Source organism: Ammodytes marinus, assembly GCF_949987685.1.
Source record: "Ammodytes marinus genome assembly, chromosome: 17".
NCBI classification, from domain to species: domain Eukaryota; kingdom Metazoa; phylum Chordata; class Actinopteri; order Uranoscopiformes; family Ammodytidae; genus Ammodytes; species Ammodytes marinus.
The window spans coordinates 18,307,342-18,329,474 of NC_137221.1; the positions used below are offsets into that span (position 1 = coordinate 18,307,342).

Genomic DNA, 22,133 nt, shown 5'->3' on the forward strand with positions numbered 1-22,133 from the left:
CGTGAGGAATACATGTCTAAAATATTACACAATTGTCAATAAGGTCTTTTGCAATCCATAGGCCGAGGCCGAAGGTTTATTAGGCGTGGGTCAGTCCTCAGAGAGTGGCCGCGCCTGCAGGACTGATGTGTGGTCGAAACCAAACCTGTTGATGGCCGTAAGGCCGATATACTCTTGGTGCACAATTTGACTGGAACACGATTTATTTTTGACACCAGGACCCCAAAATAAAAAAAATGACAGCGTCTCGTAAATAGATAAAACCCGAGTATGGATTTGGAGAAAAAAAAGGGACGGGTGTAAATAATTGTGGACATCCATCCATCTATCTATCTATCTATCTATCTATCTATCTATCTATCTATCTATCTATCTATCTATCTATCTATCTATCTATCTACCTACCTACCTGTGTGTGTGTGTGTGTGTGTGTGTGTGTGTGTGTGTGTGTGTGTGTGTGTGTGTGTGTGTGTGTGTGTGTGTGTGTGTGTGTGTGTGTGTGTGTGTGAATGAGGCAATGTAAAGCGCTTTGGGTGTAGCCATTTATCATCTATAAACACTAATCTTGATTAACCTGACCTAAAACCGTCTCAACAACAAGCTTCATGAAGGTGGACTTTTTTTTGCAGGTCTGTTGTATAGACTGCATTAGTTTTATCTAGTTATACTAAATTAACTGGCAACTGAGTGTATAGTTTATTGATTATATTTAAAGTAAATATTTAAAGTTCACTTTTATTCCAAGATCATCAGACTGGGGTTGTTTATGAGATATGAGGTTTAAACTTCAATAATTGGACAAGTTATATGATTCTTGTGTGCACACATAAGGGTACCTGTTAAGGATGTTACATGAGTTGAAAACAATAAATATATGTATATTGTTGAATTGCAAGCCAGAAAACTATACAACGTTAAATATTCCTCATTAAAACTTTAAACAGATTGATTTTGGTAAATTGGTAAAGGTGTATTTCACCAGGTGGAGAAAAACAAAAGTGTTGATAAAGTTTATGTGGGTGTGACCTCCACTGCAGCCCTGCAATTGCCACTGCAAAGAGCTACCTTTTGCTGCAAATGATAGCCATGTGACCCTTGCAGTGTGTGCTAATGAAAAGGCCTAGGTGTGCATGCCCATGTAAAGCAGGTTACAAAGGGAGTGTTGGTTTAGTGGGCCCTTGTGCCACTGGCTCAGACTGGGGGCCATGGCTGTCTCACTGGGTCTCTGCTGCTGAACAAACACACGAAGCTCACGGATTGGCCGAGGCTTCCGTCCAATCAGAGGGCCGCAGACCCGCTCCGTACTACTGCTGATGGCTCGGCCTCAACGCGCTCATTCATTGGCTCCTCGGCTCGACTATTCTATATGAATCAGCGCGCCAACTGTGCATCTGTGCCCGTGTTCTCTCCTGTCGGGCTTTGTCACAAGTCATCGAGATGTAACGAAACACGAGCCGGCGGCCATATCCGCGGCACTTTCCACAGCTGTGCTCAACTTTTTCCACAAAGTTTAAAGTTTGATTTTTTCGTGCCCCTGCATCTCATTCAAAGAGGTTCGACGAAAATGCAGAATTTAAAATCCGCTTCACGTGCACCTCCTTCTCACTTTTAATCTTAAATACATTTGTTCTCAAGTTTCATCTCGCAAACAAGTTTCTACATAACTTTTCATTCATTGCTTTGACACCAACTATTTTTCTGTATTTATGTGTGATCGATTATGAGGGGATTATTCAACCAGAGCGTCTACCTATGGCCTTGTTGAGCTCACACAATTTTTTACAATTTACTTTATTCGGCTATAATGATTTCCAATGCTAATGAACTAACGAAAGGCGCACATACATACACACAGGAACTCGCGCTGCTGGATGGCGCCTCGCAGATGGGGGCGAGATTTTGCGCACTGAACGTAGCCTATAGAGAGACAGACGGTCGTGTGATTGTGTGTGTGCTCGCCTGACTTTTCTGTCGGTTTAAATGAACCGATGCACGGCCGCAGCCTGTCTGCGTGTGTGGCTGTGTGTGTGTGTGCCTAGCTTCTGCAGCAGGAGGATGGTGAATGTATCGCCGAGGAATGCACAAAAAGTTTCCCCCGCCCCCCTTCCACCAGCGCTGCTCGCTATATGGACACATTCCATAGGGGCAGAAAAAAAGAAAGACATAAAGTTTACGGACTAGACTGCAGAGATCCTATGTGGGAGAGGATTGCTGCGGTTAATGTCAGTGCAAGGGGAAAGAACTGACACAATCGATATGGTTAAACTTAGTGTAGGATATTTCTAGAGAGGAGGAGGAAGAGGGAGGAAAGGGGAGGTGGATTGTTTAAGTAAAACGCAGCTTATAGCCCCAACTTTGAGCCGTTGGCCTCACTCCAAGATGTAGATAGTGTGCGTCGCCAAAGCGCAAGGCTCTTTCACAAAGCCCTTTAGGCTACTCTGAATCAAGGGATTCTGTTTGCCGGTGAGATTGCTTTCATTTTATTTTTTAAATGTATATTGTCAGGCGATTCGAAACTTTTAGCAATGTTTTTCTTCCACCTTGACTTGTAAAACCCTTCCACCCACTGACCGACCGCTTCGGACAGAGTCAGGGAACACTGTAGTGAACGCCATGTTGAGGATAATTCTAGAGAGCCTTACATTAACTAATGGGAACAATGTCCTTATCGCTGTTAATGCAAGGCGTTTTTTAATGGTTGCTGTTTGGGTCCAAACATACGTCTACTATTAACATCAAGGGGATTTCATGCAAGCTCCAAAATATCCATAATAATTGGATGTGTTCCCCTTAGATTCTCCTGTAGGATGACACCCTTCATCTCATTAGAAAATGGCGGTTTGTGCCCCCCTCTAAACACATGCCAAGAACCATTTTCCTCTTTTATAATTGCAGTAAATGACGAGTTAATTCAATGTGGACTAATACTAAAATTCCAACTATATTCGAACTAATATCTTTGCTATTTAGCAAACAATAATATGAGAAAATCTAGTTGTTCTTGTTTCCTCTCCACTTAACCGTTTAGTTTAGTTTTTTTTGCAAACATTTCTCAAATCTTGGAAATTAGTAGGGAAAAGTTAACTCGATCTAGATGAGCAGGCACAGAAAATATTCTTTAAATGTGATGATATTTTCAAGGAAAGGTTTGGTGTCTTGTTTTGGCCCCAAAACAAGTGAAAACAGCTATTAATAGGAGCCAGACTGCCGCCATACGACTGTTTCGTTTCAAGCCATCCCTTTTTATTTCTAATGAAATGTTTGTTTAATAGCAGGTAATTTCATTTCAATTACACACAGTGCACTTCCCACACTGCACCGTGTGTGAAAGTATTATTACAATAATTACTTAGGCCTAGTTGTTTTCTTTTGTCATTATTTCAATGACAATTTGTGCATTTGATTAATTTGATTGTGGTTGAGCATTTGATCACATAAATGCCACACTTCCATGAATGACCAGAGTTTGATGGGAGTGGGTGTTTTCACGCACAGTCACATGAATACTTGCAGACTTTGTCACACATTGCAGATAGGCCTTACACTGTATAGCTTTAGCATGTAGCTTTGTCAGTCTCTGTATATGAAAAGCCTTTACCTCCTGGCTGCAGCCCTTTAACTGATGAGGTATCTGTGTATAGTTTTTATTTTTTTCCCTCCTGAAACAAATCGAAAAAGGGATCAAATTCCTGCATATCTTACTTTATAAAAAAAAACAATGCTTCTAGTTTTCACACTTGTTATTTCTACATTATATTGTGTTTATTGCTAAATAAAAGGGCATGAGTTGGTTGTATTTGGAATAGACAGTTCATGCATCTTCTCTCAGATGGGAAAGTGTCTGAAAATTCATGTTAAAAAATATAGCTGTTATTTACTATGTGTAAATGGACTTTAGGTTAAAGTATTGGAGTAAATCAGCTCTCAACATGAGGATTTTAGGGATTAATTCCAGTAAAGAAACACATATAATTTGATGTGGATTAACAGGATTTAAAAGTGTTATGGCAAGGTGAATTAACTTTGCCTCTGTGGATTATCACTTAAAAACTTTTACAACTGAGATGCAATTATATATTACAACTTTCAAACCGTTTTTAAATGTATAATGAAATATTTGATGGTGTTAATGAATACTAGATTACAGTTAAAAACACATTTCTGGCACAATAGATGACTGTTTTTTGGTTGATTTTGGATAGATTTCTTTAAGATATAAACAGTAAAAATGGCTTAAACCTCCAAAACTGTCAGTTTTATAGATCTTCTTCAATTGACTAAGACCAAAAAGTCTAGATAAACCCAAAGAGAAATGACATGCAAAAAGATAAATGTTGGTATCATCAAGAACTCTGATAAGTGAGATGATTAAGCATGAGGGGATGGAACTGCAAACAGTTTTCAATGTTTGTTGTACCAAGTGGAGCCTCGTGTTTACTGCTCCGAGTGAAGATCTCGGAGGGAAGAGGAGGGTGGTGGATTTAAGCCTGCACCCCCTCTAGTCATCCTGCTCTCTTCAAAACCATATAGAATATATCAACATGCCTGTTGCCCCTTAGGAATCATCTTGATCAGTATCATAAATGCATGATGTGCGAGCTAGAGATCGCACCCTGTGAACACCTTGTTTGGTTCTCCATCATTAAACATTGACCTCCACAGTGCAACAACACAAAATAGTGGATGGACAATAAGGAGAAAGTTTGGAAGTTGTAATGTTTTATATTCAGAATGAACTTCATGTGTCTGGCCATATTGGGACAATGATTTTGCTCATCGTTCTTTTTTCTGTTCAGTCGTCGTGGACGGCTTTTTCCTAAATTACTCTATATTATATATATCTCTCTGAAACAGAAAATAATGTACTTGTGTCTGTCTTTCTTATAGTAACTGAGTCCAAATACTGCAGGGGAGGTGTCACTGCGTGGAATCCCAACAATACAGAATGATCTGCCCACTCGGTCCCCTACTGGTAGATGGACCCCCACAACATGACACCTGTGTAGTTGGTATTTGTTTCCTCCAGTTTTGCCCAAATTCAGAGAAGAAAAGGGAATTCATCATGACACAACCTCATATGCATCCATTAAATCAAGTGTCTTATCTGCATTTTTTTTCCAATCTTTGCCCTTTCCTTTGCAGTGAACCATGCTAAGAAGTGACCAAATCAGACCAAATGAATGGAAAATAACTAAATGTGTACTTATTTTATCAAACAAGACATACAATAAATATTTCTATGACGAAAAACGTACAAAGCAGGAGGGAATCTGACGTTTGAGTGTGGAATCTTTATCGAGAAAGACTTCATACTTTGAACCCTGTATTCTTCCAGCCGGTGGATTACCTTGGAACCTTAAGAATTATCTTTGAGTCGCTGTGTGAATGAATGCATAGCTCTGAGGGGCCCCATGCCATGTCAGCAGTGATTATTAACCCTGTTTGAATGAAGTCCCTTCTAACTGGGGCTAAGGTCTGCAGCTAAAAAGAGCCCTCCATTCCTTCAGGTTTTAATTCTGTGATTAGCCAATCAGCTTTTAGAGATATTGTTTGCCCCGACTGTGTCAAATTCCTTAACCTGTATCTTATTCAGGACCATAACCGGTCACATCGATGCAATTTGCAGGGAAATGTGACTCGTAACATTTTCTGATGTAGCACACACGGCCACGTTCAGTCATCTTTTCAGAATGCCATGCATACATTTGGTTAGCTAAAATAAGGACATGTTCTAGTTATGTCATTAGAACTGATACATCACAGTCACATGAAAGTGTTGAGGGATTTAATGTGCACCTGCACTCCAATAATGAATTATGAGCAAAGAACAATGTTTTTGTTCTTACTGTAAATATGCCGATACATTTTCTGAACAGACCACATACATAGTTACAGAATACTGAGTAATATAGTAAAAAAAATTCTGTTTGCGATGTTTGTGTTTGTGTTTTGCATGTTCTGTATGTGATCTTTGTATCTTATGTAATGAAAGACAACTAATAAAAGCTTGGTTATAGTCCTTCTGTGCACATTTTCATTGTTGTAGCCTTAATGAGAGAACTTAACTTTTGAAGAATTATTTGTGATTTCAAAGATCAAATACTTTTAAATTTGTGGGAACATAAACTTGTAATGCACAAGGTCTTCCGTCAATCTCTCCCAGCTGGTTTACCCACCTCAAGCACTAAACTTTTAAGTATAAACTCCCACCTAAATACAACTACAGCTCAACTGCAATTCCATGCACATTAAGTCAGAAAACGCATTACAAACTTTTGTTTGTTTTCATGTATTTGTATTTCCATACAAAAAAACAACAATAAAAAAATGTAACACATGATAATAAAATCCTCTGGAGAAACTCAAATGATGACTTTTTTGACTAAAAGAAAATGAAAAAAACTGACTGAATGTGAGCAGAGAACCAAACCCTGATTTGCTGGTAACTGGTTTTACGTCACAATTTACCTGCTCCATGCCCGTAAGCCCAATTGGTAGAAGGCAACACGAATGTAAAATGTTGTGTCACTATTAACTACTAAAACACAGTTTTCTTTACCCATCATGACAAAGGCCATGGTAACAGTGAACAGTCCAATAAAGCTCATCAACCATCACTTGTTGGGTAAAAAGGTATAATTGCTGCAGAAAAAAAAAAGAGGGAAGCAAGGATGCAAGTCCAAAAGTGAAGCAACAATAACCAACAGTTGCTGAGTTCTCTGCTCACACTCAACATGGATGCACCAAAACGTCTAAAAAAAATTAAGACATCTATTGCATGTAAACACGAACCATCTCAAACTTAAGAGTTGTGTAGATATAGACATGCTTATTCAAAATGTTCCTCTCAGAAACACATTGATGAAATCACACACCATCAATTATTGGAGGGAAGCTGAACGTCCAAAGAAGCAACTTAGTATCGCCCTGCAGAAAGAAAATTAATTTCATGTTAGTCCAGATAAAAAATGTAAAAAAAAAAAACACAATGTATGTAGAGTAAATCAATCTGTTTAAATATGCATACTAATAGCAGTCTGATTTAATGTCTGAACTGAAGATGATACAGTAAGGCAAGCTTTTCTATTGTATGCATTTCTCTTCAAACTTACGTGGGCTGTAGGAACGAGACCGTGAGCGAGACCTGTATCTGTAGTTTGGTGATGGAGAGCGCCTGCGACTGCAAACAGAGAATAGACAAACTTCGTACATTTTCTTTCTCCAACAGCCCAACATTGACTTCTTCCTCACAAATGAATACTCACCTATTCTTGTAGTCATACTCGTCGTATCGGTCATACCCACGGTCATTACCCCGGTCGTAACCCCGGTCGTAGCCACGGTCAGAGCCACGGTCAGAGCCACGCTCATAGCCCCGTTCAGACCCACGCTCATAGCCAGAGTCTCTCCCCCTCCTGCTACTTCCGCCACCGCCACCTCCACCTCCACCTCCCCCACCCCCACCACCACCATTGCTGTTGAAATAAGAAATGCAAGGTCATTATTTCCAGGCATCTTTTGTGTTGTCCTAACCCTAACCCACGATACAACACCATGTCAGAAGAACATCATGTTACATATCACTGTGTTTAAAGAAAAGACACGATTTGATACGAAAAATGATACACGTGAGCTGAGACAACAAAACATTACACCATCCTAGGAAGAATCTATGTGGTGAAAATCTGATTTATCACAATAGGTTAACGAGACAGGATGTACAAAGACTTGATATTTTAGTGTTGGTCTTACTGAGTTGGTCGACCCATGTAGATTCCTGGTGTGGGGGTATGGGCGCGTTTAGTAATGGAGTAATCCACTCTGATGCGCCTCCCGTCCAGCTCCATGCCATTGGCTCGCTCCATTGCCTGGGGAACACGGGTGGTAAAAAGACATTAAGATGTTGTCAGACTAATGTAAGCTTTTAGGTTATAATTATTTTAAGTCACAAATTCCCCATCTACATTAAACACTGTAACCCCCTTGATATGGTTTGCGTGACTGCAAGGTGAGGGAATTTGTGGCAAGGAGGACACCTAGTGGTTAATTTGTGTTATTACACTGGAATATGTTACATCTTTAAATAACCAGATGAATCAAGGTATTTCTAAAAGACAGAAATCAAATATCTGGGACCATTCCAGAATAGATGACTGTGTCTGACTATTATTTAATATAAAAAACAGACAAACATTTCTCATACCTCTTTGGAATCGTTAATTCTCTCGAAGTAAACAAAGGCAAAGCCACGGGAGCGGCCTGTGCGTTGGTCGTACACCACATTGACCCCTGCAAGGGGACCATGGCGGCCGAACACCTCCCTCAGGTCACGCTCTGTGGTGTACAGGCTCAAGCCAAACACACCCAAACATTTGCTGGGGTCAGGATTCGCCTGGAAGGGTCAACAATAACCGTCTGAGATGATGGTGGCTTGCTACAAGTACCCATCACATGGATCAATTCATTGAATAATTAAGGACTTGTATTCATGTATAAACTGCTATGATTTTTACAGTTTATGGAAGAGGTACTACTCCATTGGCAATTTGCCTGTACATTATGACTTCTGGCAAACCACTTAGAAAGTTATTGAGCCGAGTAAGAATCAATGGACATTGTATTCAACAGGGTAACAAAACATTTCTCAGTGGTACAGCTTCAATAACCAATTTGTCTGTCTTGTACTTTCTTTGAAAATCTCTCCCTTAATTCCTGCCTTGGATGATCAAATGGACCTCTTAAAAGCAGCATTGCAAAATAAATATTGATATAACAGCATATACTTATTTATTAATATCAACCCTGAATTAAAACCAAACATCAATGCTTAAGTGTAATATAGTTTTTCAAACATGTTTGAACTTGCCTTTTTCCTTAACAGTTAGAATATAATTGTATCCATTTGCTTGTTAAATGAAAACTGCATTCAGCATCTATATAATGTCGATGAAGTCAGTTGAAATCATCCACATATTATGTAGATGCAATACAATCATGTCATTTTGAATGTCATATATATGTGGCAGATATCAAAATCAACCTATTATGCCAATTTGGTTGCACAAGTTCTGTTTGTTTTCCCTTTTGTTTTATTTAAACCTGCATACCTTGGCAGTACAACACTGGGAGCAGCACTATGCACACAAACATTACATTGCTCTTGCTCAAATTAAGTCAGAAGGTCCAAATACCCTTATGTCACCATCAGCGCCTTGATCCACTGCTTCTTTGGTCAAATCCTGGCTCTGTTGATATTATAGAAAGGAGAGGTTTCACAAAGCAATAACCACAATTGTCTGGAAAAAATACACTTAGTCACAAATAAAATAATTAGAAATCGAGTTGCTTTAGACTTTAAGGCCAGGACACACCAGTCCGACTGCCCGAAAATGGAGTTTGCCGATTCCGGCAGCTCCAGTCTTCCCGTCGCGGCCAAAAAAGTGCAAAGAACACACCAAGCCGACTGCTGACTTTCCGTACGCTCTGCGCTTGCGCGGGACATAATGTCTCCATAACAGCAGGCGGCGCTAATCTGTATTGTGGCCTGAAGAAATATGGAAGCCGGAAATGATGGGTCGGCTCGCTAGACCATAAACATAGATAGAAATATGTATTTATATTTATGGACCATAAAGAGCACCATTTTTAGCAGAGAGTGTCGAGCATGGTGTCGAGCAGTCAACAAGGGTTGATGCATGTGAGTACTCGCTGAACGAAACAAACACATTAAAACAATGGCTAACTGTTGTTAGCTGTTTGTGCTACCCGCCTCACTTCCGGGCTTCACTAGCCCTCCACAAATCAAATTGCTCCAACTGAAAGACTGCCCGCCGCCGATTGACAATCGGCTCAAAAGAAGCCCGACGACATCTACGACGACTGATTTCACGGCACACACCAAACAGATTCGTGTCCCTGCCCCCTCCAGACTCTACGACGGCGATTATCGGGCCGGTGTGTCCGGGCCTTTAAACAAAGTGGTACTCAAGTCGTACATATTTCTATGCAATGTTCAAATCTGTCATCTTTTTGCTTGCTCAAGCTATTTTGCTGTCTGAAATTACAGATTAAAAAAAATAATAACAAAAAAAGGGGGGGGGGGTTTCAGCCTATGATTGCGAAAGCATGTAACATGTACATTCAAATATACAGTATCTCACAAAAGTGAGTACACCCCTAACATTTCTTCAAATATTTCATTATATCTTTCCATGCGACAACACTGAATAAATGACACTTTGATACAATGTCAAGTAGTCAGTGTACAGCTTGTATAACAGTGTAAATTTACTGTCCCCTCAAAATAACTCGACACACAGCCATTAATGTCTAAACTGCTGGCAACAAAAGTGAGTACACCCCTAAGAAAAAATTTCCAAATTGGGCCCAAAGTGTCAATATTTTGTTTTGCCATCATTATTTTCTAGCACTACCTTAACCCTCTTGGGCATGTAGTTCACTAGAGCTTCACAGGTTGCAACTGGAACCCTCTTCTACCCATTCATGACGACATCAAGGAGCTGGTGGATATTAGAGTCCTTGCGCTCCTCCATCTCCCGTTTTAGGATGCCCCAAAGATGCTCAATAGGGTTTAAGACTGGAGACATGCTTGGCCAGTCCATAACCTTTACCCTCAGCTTCTTTAGCAAGCCAGTGGTCGTTCGGAGGGGTGTTTGGGGTCGTTATCATGTTGCAGTACTGCCCTGCGGCCCAGTTTATGAAGGGAGGGGATCATGCTCTGCTTCAGTATGTCACAGTACATGTTAGAATTCAATGAACTGTAGATCCCCAGTGCTGGCAGCACTCATGCAGCCCCAGACCATGACACTCCAACCACCATGCTTGACTCTAGGCAAGACACACTTGTCTTTGTACTCCTCACCTGGTTGCCGCTCCACACTCTTAACACCATCTGAACCAAATAAATGTATTTTGGTCTCATCAGACCACAGGACATGGTTGCAGTAATCCATGTCCGTAGTCTGTTTGTCTTCAGCAAACTTTTTGTGGGGTTTCTTGTGCATCATCTTTAGAATAGGCTTCCTTCTGGGATGACAGCCATGCAGACCAGTATGATGCAGAGTGCGGCGTATGGTCTGAGCACTGACAGGTTGACCCCCCACCCCTTCAAGCCCTTCAGCAATGCTGGCAGCACTCATACGTCTATTTTCCAAAGCCAACCTCTGTGTACGACGCTGACCATGTGCACTCAACCTTCGTAAACTGGGCCGCAGGGTGGTATTGCAACATGATAACGACCCCAAACACACCTCCAAGACGACCAGTGGCTTGCTAAAAAAGCTGAGGGTAAAGGTTATGGCCTGGCCAAGCATGTCTCCAGACCTAAACCCTATTGAGCATCTTTGGGGCATCCTCAAACGGAAGGTGGAGGAGCGCAAGGTCTTTAATATCCACCAGCTCTGTGATGCTGTCATAAATGGGTGGAAGAGGGTTCCAGTTGCAACCTGTGAAGCTCTAGTGAACTACATGCCCAAGAGGGTTAAGGCAGTGCTGGAAAATAATGGTGGCCACACAAAATATTTACACTTTGGGCTCAATTTGTATTTTTTTTCTAAGGGGTGTACTCACTTTTGTTGCCAGCAGTTTAGACATTAATGGCTGTGTGTCGAGTTATTTTGAGGGGACAGTAAATTTACACTGTTATACAAGCTGTACACTGACTACTTTATATTGTATCAAAGTGTCATTTATTCAGTGTTGTCCCATGGAAAGATATAAAGAAAAATGTGAAGAAATGTGAGGGGTGTACTCACTTTTGTGAGATACTGTATATACTTAAATAAGAGAAATGACTTGCAGGTAAGTCTTCCTTCTTTTCCCATAACATGATGTATTCAATCTGTTAACAGGTCATACAGAATATGCAGTGTTCTCACTCATTAAAAAGGTGGAGTCAGCGATTCTGGAGAATGATTGTCATCAAAATCACTTTGTCAAAATCAGTGAATATCTCCTCACGGTCCACTACCTATACGTTCCGTTTGTTGTATTGTAGTAAATCCAATTTTAAAACACAGCCTAAATGGGTATTTTTCTAGCTACATCGGGCCCCCTTTGTTTACACACCAGTTTACAGAGTGTACACTGTGGTTGCGTTCCGAATCGCATACTTTCTTTTTTCTATTCTACATACTACATCCGACGATAAAAATAATCTAGTTAGGATGCAGTAGGCATACTATTGGGACATACTTTAAGGGCCTTTCACACCGCCGCGCGGCAACCGCCTCCTTGCTGGAGGACTCCACCGGTGAGCCCGGCGTTTTTAAAAGCGGCTGCTTCCTCGGCGGCAATGACAGCGAGATGCTTCGGTGATCGTATCGTTGGGATAGCCCGACCAGAAGTCCACCACACTTATTTCTCTCTTTCTCTCTCGTATAACGATGTTATAGTCTCTCTATATGAGCTTTTATGAAGAATAAAAGCACAGAGAGAAAATACAGTTCCGTCTAAAAAATTATTCCCCTAGAAAATCGGCTTCAATCACTGGTTCCACATGTTTGTGTTCAACGTCAAATATATATATCCAATCTTTTTTAAATGACAGACACTTTAACATTGACTTAATACATGGTAGAGCCGTGTTGTTTATGTCTGTATACTCCGTTTGCAACGATGCCTTGTATAACCGACTTGCCGCCGGGCGGCTGCCGCTGAAAGTTTCGCCACGGGGAAAACTGAGCGGTTGGGAAAAATCTGTGCGCGTTCACATGGGCGGCAACCGCTTCCTGGTCAAACCGCCGCGGCTGTACCGCCTCCCATGCCGCCTCCCCTCAGCCGCCCTTCCCTCATTGAAATGAATGGAGGCGGCGCGTTGCCGCGCGGCGGTGGGAAAGGGCCTTTACTCTCTTATTTCGTCATAACATTGCGCCTTGATCTTGCTTTTATATCCGTCGCATCCCTGTTTGTTTTCATATGGAGGCTTCGTTGATGTGACGTCACTTCACGTGCACACTGGATTGTGGGTCAGAATCGCCCAAATAGAATGCAGTTTTCAACACTAACAATCTCGGCCGCATGAAGTAGGACATCCGGGTACTTCTAACTATCCTAAAACTGGCCAAGAATCGGGACATCCTAAATCTTTTTTCTACATACTATATAGTAGAAAGTATGCGATTCGGAACGCAACCTGTGTATCAACACTGGATTTTCTTGCAGCGCAGCGGTAGAAAAGAGTTGTTTAGATGAAAAGTGATTTAGCCAACAAGCATTCTCCAGGATCGCTGACTCTACCCAAGATGTTCAAATAGCCAAACTCTCAAATTCCAAATAATAACTTCAAAATATCAGTATTGACACCATACATGTGTCCTTTCTTACAATACTTTGCATATATTCATATCACACCCACCTTGCTGCCAGTTTGTTGGCGTCGGCTTGAACTAGAGGTGCTTTGGCTCCTCTTGCGTCGGTATTCGGGGCTGTAGGAACGAGAGCGGGACTTCCTGCGGTGGGAATTGGACCGAGAGCGTGAGCGGCTGTATCGACGATTTGACTGCCGCCCAGTACGAGACCTGAAGAGGATGCAGTAGAGGAGGAGAGATAACGAATGTATACAGTACAAGACACACTAGAAAGTGACAGAACAGAAACATCAACCTGTAGTACTACGGCTGGGTAGCGTTTAAAAAATTCTGATATCGATACAGATACCTTGAAGTTGCCAGTTCCTGAATTATCCTTATTTTTCGATAGTAATTTTATGAAATCAGTTTACGATGACACATTGTGGTTAAAAAAAAGTTTTCGTTTCAGCTACTTTTTATTTTTACACAATATATTAATAAATACAACGTTTAACTTTCAGTGCAAAAGGAAAAGGTGCAAGTCGGAATGTAATGCTGCCTTCCAGAAAACTGGGAAGTACTCGTAAATTTGGAGCACATCTATCTATCACGACTTTGGAGGTTGGAAATAGGAAATTACAATAAGACAATTTTTCCCCATTCCGACTTGTCGGGAACTTATGCATACTATGTAAACCATGTTGTCACCTAATGTATTTTTCCTGGATGTCTCGACACAGCCAATCACCACCAATTTTAGATCTTGGCACATCAAAAATGCTGCATGTTTATTGGCTCCCAGACGTTGATAAGATTAGCCCCTTAGGTATTGAAATTTGGTATTGCACAACAATAATTTCAATACTCGATGACATGGTATGGGGGCATTTCGGTCGGACTTCGATACCCAGACCTACCTGTAACTGAACATTTATTTGTTTGCAGGCTATAATAAAATTGCAACAACTTACCTAGATTTTGAGCGAGAGCGTGATCTAGACCCAGAGCGTTTGGAGGCCCTGGTTGGGCTCGGGGAGCCGGATCTGCTCCCCGACTTGACCCGAGGACTCCCATGGTCCGATTTAGATGGGGAGCGTGACCCCTATTGTCAAAACAGCATGTTAACAACTTTCTCTGGGACAAATGTATTTATTTCTTTGTAGAGAAACACATTCAAGCACCGAGTAGTGTAATGTGGTAGAATATGTTGGACAGGTACAGTACACCTGTCTAAAATGCTTATCTACTGTGGAGGAAAGGGTTAGTAATCTTAGAATTTCAATTATTAAATCTTTGGTTTAAAATGTGGCCTATTCTTAATAATAAAAATCATATGTACAAGACAGTTATATTTCCATGTCCACCTGGGCCATTCAAGGGAAAAGAAAAAAACATGCATTTTTCATGTTATATAAAGAAAAGACATTTGTGACACAAGCAGTGTATTTACTTAGCCTAGGGACACATTCATTCTTCCAGATTCTTTACACGCTACTCCCTTCTCTCAGGATTTTCTATTTCTTCTTCGTTCTTCTTTTTTCAGTTTTCTCATTTTCTGATTCCGGGTCAGTTTTTCCTCTCTTCACCCAAACTGAAACCAGTTTTCATTTTTAGCCATTACACCGCAAGCGCTCCTATCTGACACCATTTCTTCCGTGACATTTTCCTCCCTCTCCACTTCTATGTTCTGCTCTGTACAAGTTTTCATTAGCCTTCTGTTCTCTCGGAACATTTTCTTCATCATTCTTGGATAAAACTCTTCAAATCCTTCACGGTCATTAACCTTAATGAAAAAAGAACATTCAATAAAATTAAGGTCAGAGATATGATTGAAGGAGAATATTTATAAAAATAAATAAAAAAGGAACACTGAATACATTAAAATTACATTGTTGCTTAATCAAGTAGGCTAGCAATATTCCAGAAGTAATGTAAATGAGGAAAAAGGTACAACAATGGAAGCTACGTGGTAAAAGGTAAATAGCTTGGATATATTTTGCAGCAATGTTTCAATTTGTTGACTGAGAGCGTGAAAGCAGGGAAGGGAGAGAGAGGCTTCGCGCTCCTCGAACATATGCGAGGTGAGGAAAAACAAATGCACAGGCAGCTAAAGGGGAACAATGGCTGCAGCGATGTACGCACCAAAGGACGCAATACAAAACGTCGCTTGTGGCGTTAATTAATTTCACAAGCGAAGTAACATTAGCCAAAAACGGTGGTTAAGGTAAACATAAAGCTCTTAAATTTAGCGCTAGTCCAACATGTATGCTAGCTGTTGTTAGCTTGTGTTGCATTCGCCTGCAGTGTTCTCTATCGGCAGCCACAAGGAGAAAGAAGAAATGTAGATAGATAGGCTATTTCATATCATTCGAGGTTACTACTTACCCGTCGTTCATAATTTCCATCTTCAACGTCACTCATTGTTCAGTATAGGTAATACAACAGACTGTTCTTTTGTACAGACTTTACTTGGATTTTGCACAATGTTGTGCCCTGGTTACTAGCTACAAGATGGCGCGTGAGGTGGGTGCTATGTTTATGTGCTGCAGAACTTGACGTCATGTCCGGTCTCGTTTAATTTACCCCCGAGTAGGCTATACCTTTCTTTATATGTCCATGGAGTATACTAGGCTACATGTCGTAGGCAAACTTCACAAAGTTCAGCATATTATATCGTATAAAAGTACAACTTCAACACGTATTGTGAAGAATATTGTAGGCTTCATGTTATAGTATGAGTAGAAGTAGAAGATAACATAAAATGTGAATACTCAAGACAAGTACACGTAAGTAGCCTACTGTCAAATTATACTTAGAGTTGATACTTTGTTACTGACATGGTTCCACGCGTAAATTATACCACCAAGTAGGCTATCTCAGGGTTTTGCAGTGAGGTCAGTAAAACGTAATGATTCCAAACTTGTCTTAATACATTTACTTATAAACAATCCTTGATGGAGGATGACCTCTTCGGCTACTACTGGTTCTATCTGGATAGAAGCATATAAAACTGGATTGTTCGACCACATTAAATCTGTAGGAATTAGGTAGGTCATTTTTACAGGTCATTTTTATGGGAGAGAATCCTTTTTTCATTTGTTATTTTATTAGTAAAGCTATCTCACAGCAACCAACCAGCTGAACTTTTTTTCTACTTTAACAGTGTGAAGCTTAGTACATTTATGGCATCACTCAGTATGGACAGTCAAACAGTTTGAAAAGTAAGTCTACTTGCCTTCATATAGAGTTGAGATAATAGTGTATGATCAACATTATGAAGCAATGTTTTCCTCATATATAACTACACCACCCACATTGACTTTATGTCTCATAAAATCCAACAACAGTATTGAATAAAGTATTGCCCATCCATCTTGCCGTGCAAAGTCATCATGTTAATGCATCATGAGGTGCGAGAAAATTAAAGATCTTCTTCTGGGCAGGATCTGGTATTCGTGTAATGTGTTTCTTTATATTATAGCAACCTTACTCAGAAGGATGAGCAGAAAGGCTTGAAGAACAAATATGAAATATCCTTGAAGTCAAAATGAGAAGCCCAGTATTTTGAGAAAATCTCTAGAGTCACAGTGTAACATGAACCCTGAACATATGTAAGCAGTAGGTCAGTCATCTTGACAGAACTACAGGGCTTAAGAATGACCACAAATTACATTCAATCTGTTCAACACCTAAATTATAACTATTGACTTTCATCTGAGACAAAGCACACAGTCTAATGTTTACAGTGGCAAATCATTCGGCATAGACCTCTAATGGTCTTGCCGTGACAGTAAATACACATTAATACTGTCTGAGATGGAGTGCAAATAACATTCTTTGGATTATCTCTCGCAAGTGAGCCTTTTAATAGGCCATCAGACTATATGTGTATGCTAAAAGTAAAGCTTTTAGCAACAGCTCCAGCTAACAACTGAAATGTAGCCATTCCTACATATCTCGACTATTCTATTAAGTTCAGCATTTTGATATGTTAAAGCAGTATTGTAAGATAGTTTACACTGTAGATAGGGAAGCATTTTTATGGTAAAGCGTATGAGAATCTGGTTCAGTTCCAAGAGTTTGCACCTTTGTTTCTGCTAAAACAGTTGCAAAATTCAAATATGGCATACTATTTAAAAAAATAAAATACTAGAATTAAAAACAAATAAAATCAGCAATTCTAATGTAAAAAATCTGCTGGATAGTCTTGGTAAAAAATAAATAAATGTCAGCATATGATAGGACTGCGCTTAAAGAAGTCCTTCTGCTTCACTCAGAGAGGCATCACTAATTTGAAGTTTCTGGATGTCCTCACTATTGCTCTTCGGATGGTACATCAGTGATCAATTCTGGAAAAGGTTTGATGTGCTTAAAATAAAAATTAAAAATGCATCTATCAAGACTACGCTCCTTGATGTGGCCGAGGCCTATTATGGCTGTGTGGGTGAAGGCGTAATGTCCCTGGGTGGCTGCCAGGTGTCTCCTGCTTAGAGGATTTCTGTAGGGCAGCGGGAGCTGAGGCGAGGACGCCCCCTGCTGTGTGGGAGGTGTTAGTGGAGGAAGCATTGGCCACCACCTCGATTTTCCCCTCCAGTTTGATGAGCCGCGTCAGAATGTCGTCCAGTAGCACTGCTATTGTCCTCTTCAGATCAGCTGTGCACAAGAGGAAGAAAAGGAAGATACAATTAAATGCTTGAATGGGCTTTGCCTTTTACACAACTATGTAACATGCCTTGGTCATACAGGCAATAAGCAAGTACAGGCAGCCTAGTATTTTCTGACTTCTTCTCAAATGCTTACCATAACCAGCCATGGAGGTGCCCTGCGGCCCACCTGGTTGATTCTGGTTCTCCTCGGTCAGGACCTTGACGTATCGCCGGCTGAGTTCTAGAATCTGCTCGCGTAGCTCGGTGCTGCTCTGATGGCGAGGCTGCTGCACAGTGTAGCGCAGCAGCATGAGTCCCCACACCAGGCCAAATATCAGCAGCAGCGCACTAAGCTTCTGGGACATGTTCCTCCGCAGGAGTGCACCCAGCATAGTACTGGGGGTGGCGGAGAGGAGGGGAGCTGGTCTGTGGCTGAAGGTCTTTACTTGGATGTTGCTGTACCAATAATTTACAATTTGTTGAAACTCTTTCCTGCCGTCCGTATCCACAGCAAGGTCAGAGGTCCAAATCCACTATAAAGCATTCCCAGAGCTGGTTATTCATTCAGTGCCTCACTCAAGTGAAGAATGTGTGCTTGCCATATACCCAGGAAGTTTCTCTACCCACTAAAACATCCTGCGCCTCCTAAAAGGAGGTGAGTAAGTATTGAGAAACAGCAGAGGCCCGGAAGTGGAACCAGAAGGAAGCTGACACCCACAAACACCTGCAGTCACGGGCTTTTGGAAAGGCACTTCGGTTGCAAGATGTCTAAATCCAAATCACCAATGCAGACTGGGTGTTCCGGCAGGGGGTCTGCAGACATTGTTGACTGTGTTGGAGAAGAATACCAAGACAGACAGAAGAAATAAAAAAATACAATTAATAAAAAGAAAAACAACATGAGAGACATTTTCTGTCATCAGCTTTTTCAGATTGATTTAGGAGAGATTCTTTTAAATGATGCTTCCATTTTCATCGAGAAGTCATGAAACTCATTTTACAGTAAAAAGGTTAGTACGTATTTTCTGTAACCCTTCTATGTAAATTAATATTGGGTTAAGAGCCCTGTTGACCATTGTGGTTGTATTCATAAAGATGGTTTGGATATCTGTGTGGATAAATGCACAAAGATTTTACACACACAAACACAACGCCATGTACTGGATGAAAGACAAAATCCAATTTATCATTACTGGCAAGGCCGGGATGGGAAGCTACATCAAAGCAGCTTCCTAGACTATTAAACTATTATCAAAAGACAGGATTTAGGAAAGGGTAAACAATAGCCTACTCATCAACAAGTGTTTTGTTTTCTCTTTAAACCCAGAAACTTGATGAACAGGTTAGATTTCATGGGACCCACTTTGCAGCTCCAAATAGGAGATTCGGCAACAGACGATGGCACAGAAAGCATGCAAATCATTCTCTAATCCCACCTCCACAAAGTCTTTTGACTGACAAATAGGCCTGCAAGTGCACTGTGCAGGGGAATTAGGCGGTCAGTTCTCCGTTTTCACAACTTTGTCACCGCGTTCTTTCTCTGCACTCTCGCTGGGAAAGCGTGAGTGTGTCACTTCTCAATGGAGGTCATGGAGGGGACAGTGGCAGTAGGAATAAATTATGAAAAGAAAGGTAACAGAATCCTTTTAGTGATGCTTCTCAATGTCTATCTACACGCAAACACATACGTCACACACACACACACACACACCAACATGTCCTTCCTATGACCCATGGGCAGCCGCACTACTATATATCAGCAGGCAAGAACTAGGGAGTTAAGAGAACAGCCAGGAAACAAAATCACACAGTAACCGACAAATATGTCAACTTCAACGCATAACAAGAAAGCTCCACAACCACTTTCGGGGAAGCAACATCCTCTGAAAAATTACAATTCATAGAAGCCTAAGACAAAATAAAACCCAATGCATGATTCAGTAGCCTACTTGAACATATTTCAAGCTGGAGTTTCAGCTTTCTGTGGAAGGTATACGGCTATTCTAGGGCCAGGACAAAAACTAAGAAGACTCTAGGATGCCTTGCTGTGCCTTCAATGTCAATCGAATCGACAGATCATATCTTACTTAATAAAAGGGATGACAACAAGAAGAGTTAAGGTATTGAGACCATAGATTGAGACGCTGTCAGTGACCTGTCAGGCCATTCACCAAGCCTGGCCATTGCTCTGTGGAAAGGCTCACCATTTAGTTGAAGGCTTCAGACAAAGAATGTTCCACATGCTCAAATAACGGTTTCAATGTAGTGTGGCTAATGGTGCGTTTTCCAGCGATAAAGCACACAGTATCAGTTAAAATACAAGTAGGTTAATTATTGACCACTAGACAGTTATCGCCAGTGATTTAACAGCTAACCTAACATAACCCTGTCAGCTGAAGTGTAGAGCATAACAAACTGACCTGTCAATAACGGCCTAGAAGAAAACATATAAATTATAAAGAATTGGATACTGTGCTGTGCATGATATGTCATGTGACTGTAACATCGAGACTCCCGCTTCCAACACACAGTCCTTTTAACAAACGGCAGACTGACAACTTAGCAAACATTTGGACGTGGTGAACTTGTGACTCTGCTTAGACACTGTCACGTTACACACAAGAAATCATAAGTGAGATCAATAAACGCCCAGTTGAAAAAGGATGACAAACGGCCCAAGCACTCATTTCGAGCGCGAAGTTTCAAGACTTAAAAAAACTAAATCAATGTTTTAAAATGATTGCTAGCAGCCGCTGGAGGTCAGTTGGAGCGATGTCCAACTCATGAACTCCACACACATTTAATCTGTTAGCTTGTCGTGTTAGTTCGGCAATACTTCGAGGTCGACAAAAACTCAAAATACTATATACAGATCTATAAAACCAACTTATAAACAGTTCATTTACCACCGGTCTGTTGTTTGCGAAGCTTCTTTGAGGTTGAAGCAGGAATTAACGGTTTGCAGAGAAGCAAGGGGCGAGGAGCCTCGGAGCCCCAGCTGCTACCTCTGGCTGACACTGAATGATGCTTGTTGTTTGGCAACCCCCGGGCTGTCGTTACTGTCGCTGGGGGAAAAACCTCTAGCAACACGCTGTCTCCCTTCAATACAATTAGCTGTCTAGCTGCATGTTGAAGTGTCACTCACTCTGGTAGCAATTGCTTCCACCGAGGTCTCGAAAACGACGAGGTCCTTGCAAGCAAAAGTCAGTAGCTAGTATTCCAAGCATGCGATTGTGCTGACTGTCATGGTTCCTCCTGAACGTCCACTGCGTGCGTCAGCACTGTGGCATTGTGGGAAATGTATTCATACTTCTGGTTCGATCGTTTCTCTTAAAGGGACACTGTGTAACATTTTAAGTAATTTATTAGCTAAAATCAATATCCTCATTCATAAATATGTCCTCATTGGTGTAAAATCACCTCTGCCAATAATCTGAATTATCCTCCTGAGCGGAGAATTACAAATATTAATATTACATTTTGTACATTGAGAGGGTAAGTCTTATGGAGGAATCCATGTTTTTGGAATGTCATCAGGTGCATTGTTTAAAATTTAGAATTGCTTTTGTCCTTGAAGGCCACTGTAGCTTCTGTTATTATTAAAAAGGAGTGGGGTTACCCAGGGAGCATTGCATTCTAGAACTTTCTAGAACTTACTTGATGATGTCATATTACACAGTGTCCCTTTAAAACAAGGGGGAAAAAAATGGGGCGGGACCTGATAAGCCTTTGGCTTCTTCCGTCACCCTTCGGACAACACAAAGTAAGATGTATGAAGATATGAAAGAGAAAATTGTGTATTGGTAGAATTGTCCGAAAGAATAATAAATAAATAAATAAATAAATAAATAAATAAATAAATAAATAAATAAATAAATAAATAAATAAATAAATAAATAAATAAATAAATAAATAAGAAATTGTCATATTAATTGTAAATATGTTGTTAAGATACGATCCATTTGCTTTGAATACAACAATAAGAGTTAATATAGCACATAATACGGTGTGTTTTATACATGGACATACAGCTGCTAATGTCTTAGCCATCTTAGCTTAGGCTACTTAGCTACTGAATTGTTCGATGTTGTACTTGTGGCCTACTGAATTTGAAATGCATGCAGAGCTTACTGAACCTAATTTTTTTACAGGCTATTTTTTTCCGGCATACTAGTAC

The 22,133-nt window shown here is 40.7% G+C and overlaps 2 protein-coding genes across 3 annotated transcripts; both read right to left on the minus strand.

Annotated features, from left to right (window-relative positions):
* Nucleotides 1–5,786: 5,786 nt before the first annotated feature.
* On the minus strand, nucleotides 5,787–15,834 carry tra2a (transformer 2 alpha homolog). The gene is made up of 9 exons (XM_080045660.1): nucleotides 15,696–15,834; nucleotides 14,282–14,412; nucleotides 13,376–13,538; nucleotides 9,192–9,245; nucleotides 8,204–8,392; nucleotides 7,753–7,868; nucleotides 7,266–7,475; nucleotides 7,113–7,180; nucleotides 5,787–6,927 (listed from the first exon to the last, which is right to left on the minus strand). Exons 1-9 carry the CDS (start codon nucleotides 15,729–15,731, stop codon nucleotides 6,917–6,919), a joined length of 978 nt encoding a protein of 325 aa, XP_079901786.1. The 5' UTR covers nucleotides 15,732–15,834; the 3' UTR covers nucleotides 5,787–6,916.
* Nucleotides 15,835–16,411: 577 nt separating this feature from the next.
* Nucleotides 16,412–21,228, minus strand: ccdc126 (coiled-coil domain containing 126). 2 transcript variants are annotated; one of them, XM_080044895.1, is made up of 3 exons: nucleotides 21,102–21,228; nucleotides 18,111–18,785; nucleotides 16,412–17,963 (listed from the first exon to the last, which is right to left on the minus strand). In XM_080044895.1, exons 2-3 carry the CDS (start codon nucleotides 18,346–18,348, stop codon nucleotides 17,713–17,715), a joined length of 489 nt encoding a protein of 162 aa, XP_079901021.1. In that variant the 5' UTR covers nucleotides 18,349–18,785; nucleotides 21,102–21,228; the 3' UTR covers nucleotides 16,412–17,712. The 2 variants fall into 2 exon arrangements, with proteins under 2 accessions (XP_079901021.1, XP_079901022.1); XM_080044896.1 differs by having other exon boundaries at nucleotides 20,863–21,186.
* Nucleotides 21,229–22,133: the final 905 nt, after the last annotated feature.

Excerpts from the sequence above, each read along its gene's own strand:
- tra2a (XM_080045660.1), bottom strand. The coding sequence starts at position 15,731 with ATGAGTGACGTTGAAGATGGAAATTATGAACGACGG. Across the intron at positions 14,413-15,695 it reads ATGGAAATTATGAACGACGG|GGGTCACGCTCCCCATCTAA; the intron begins GTAAGTAGTAAC and ends TTTTGACAATAG. Across the intron at positions 7,476-7,752 it reads TACATGGGTCGACCAACTCA|CAATGGTGGTGGTGGGGGTG; the intron begins GTAAGACCAACA and ends TTATTTCAACAG.
- ccdc126 (XM_080044895.1), bottom strand. The coding sequence starts at position 18,348 with ATGCTGGGTGCACTCCTGCGGAGGAACATGTCCCAGAAGCTTAGTGCG. Across the intron at positions 17,964-18,110 it reads CACCTCCATGGCTGGTTATG|CTGATCTGAAGAGGACAATA; the intron begins GTAAGCATTTGA and ends TCTTGTGCACAG.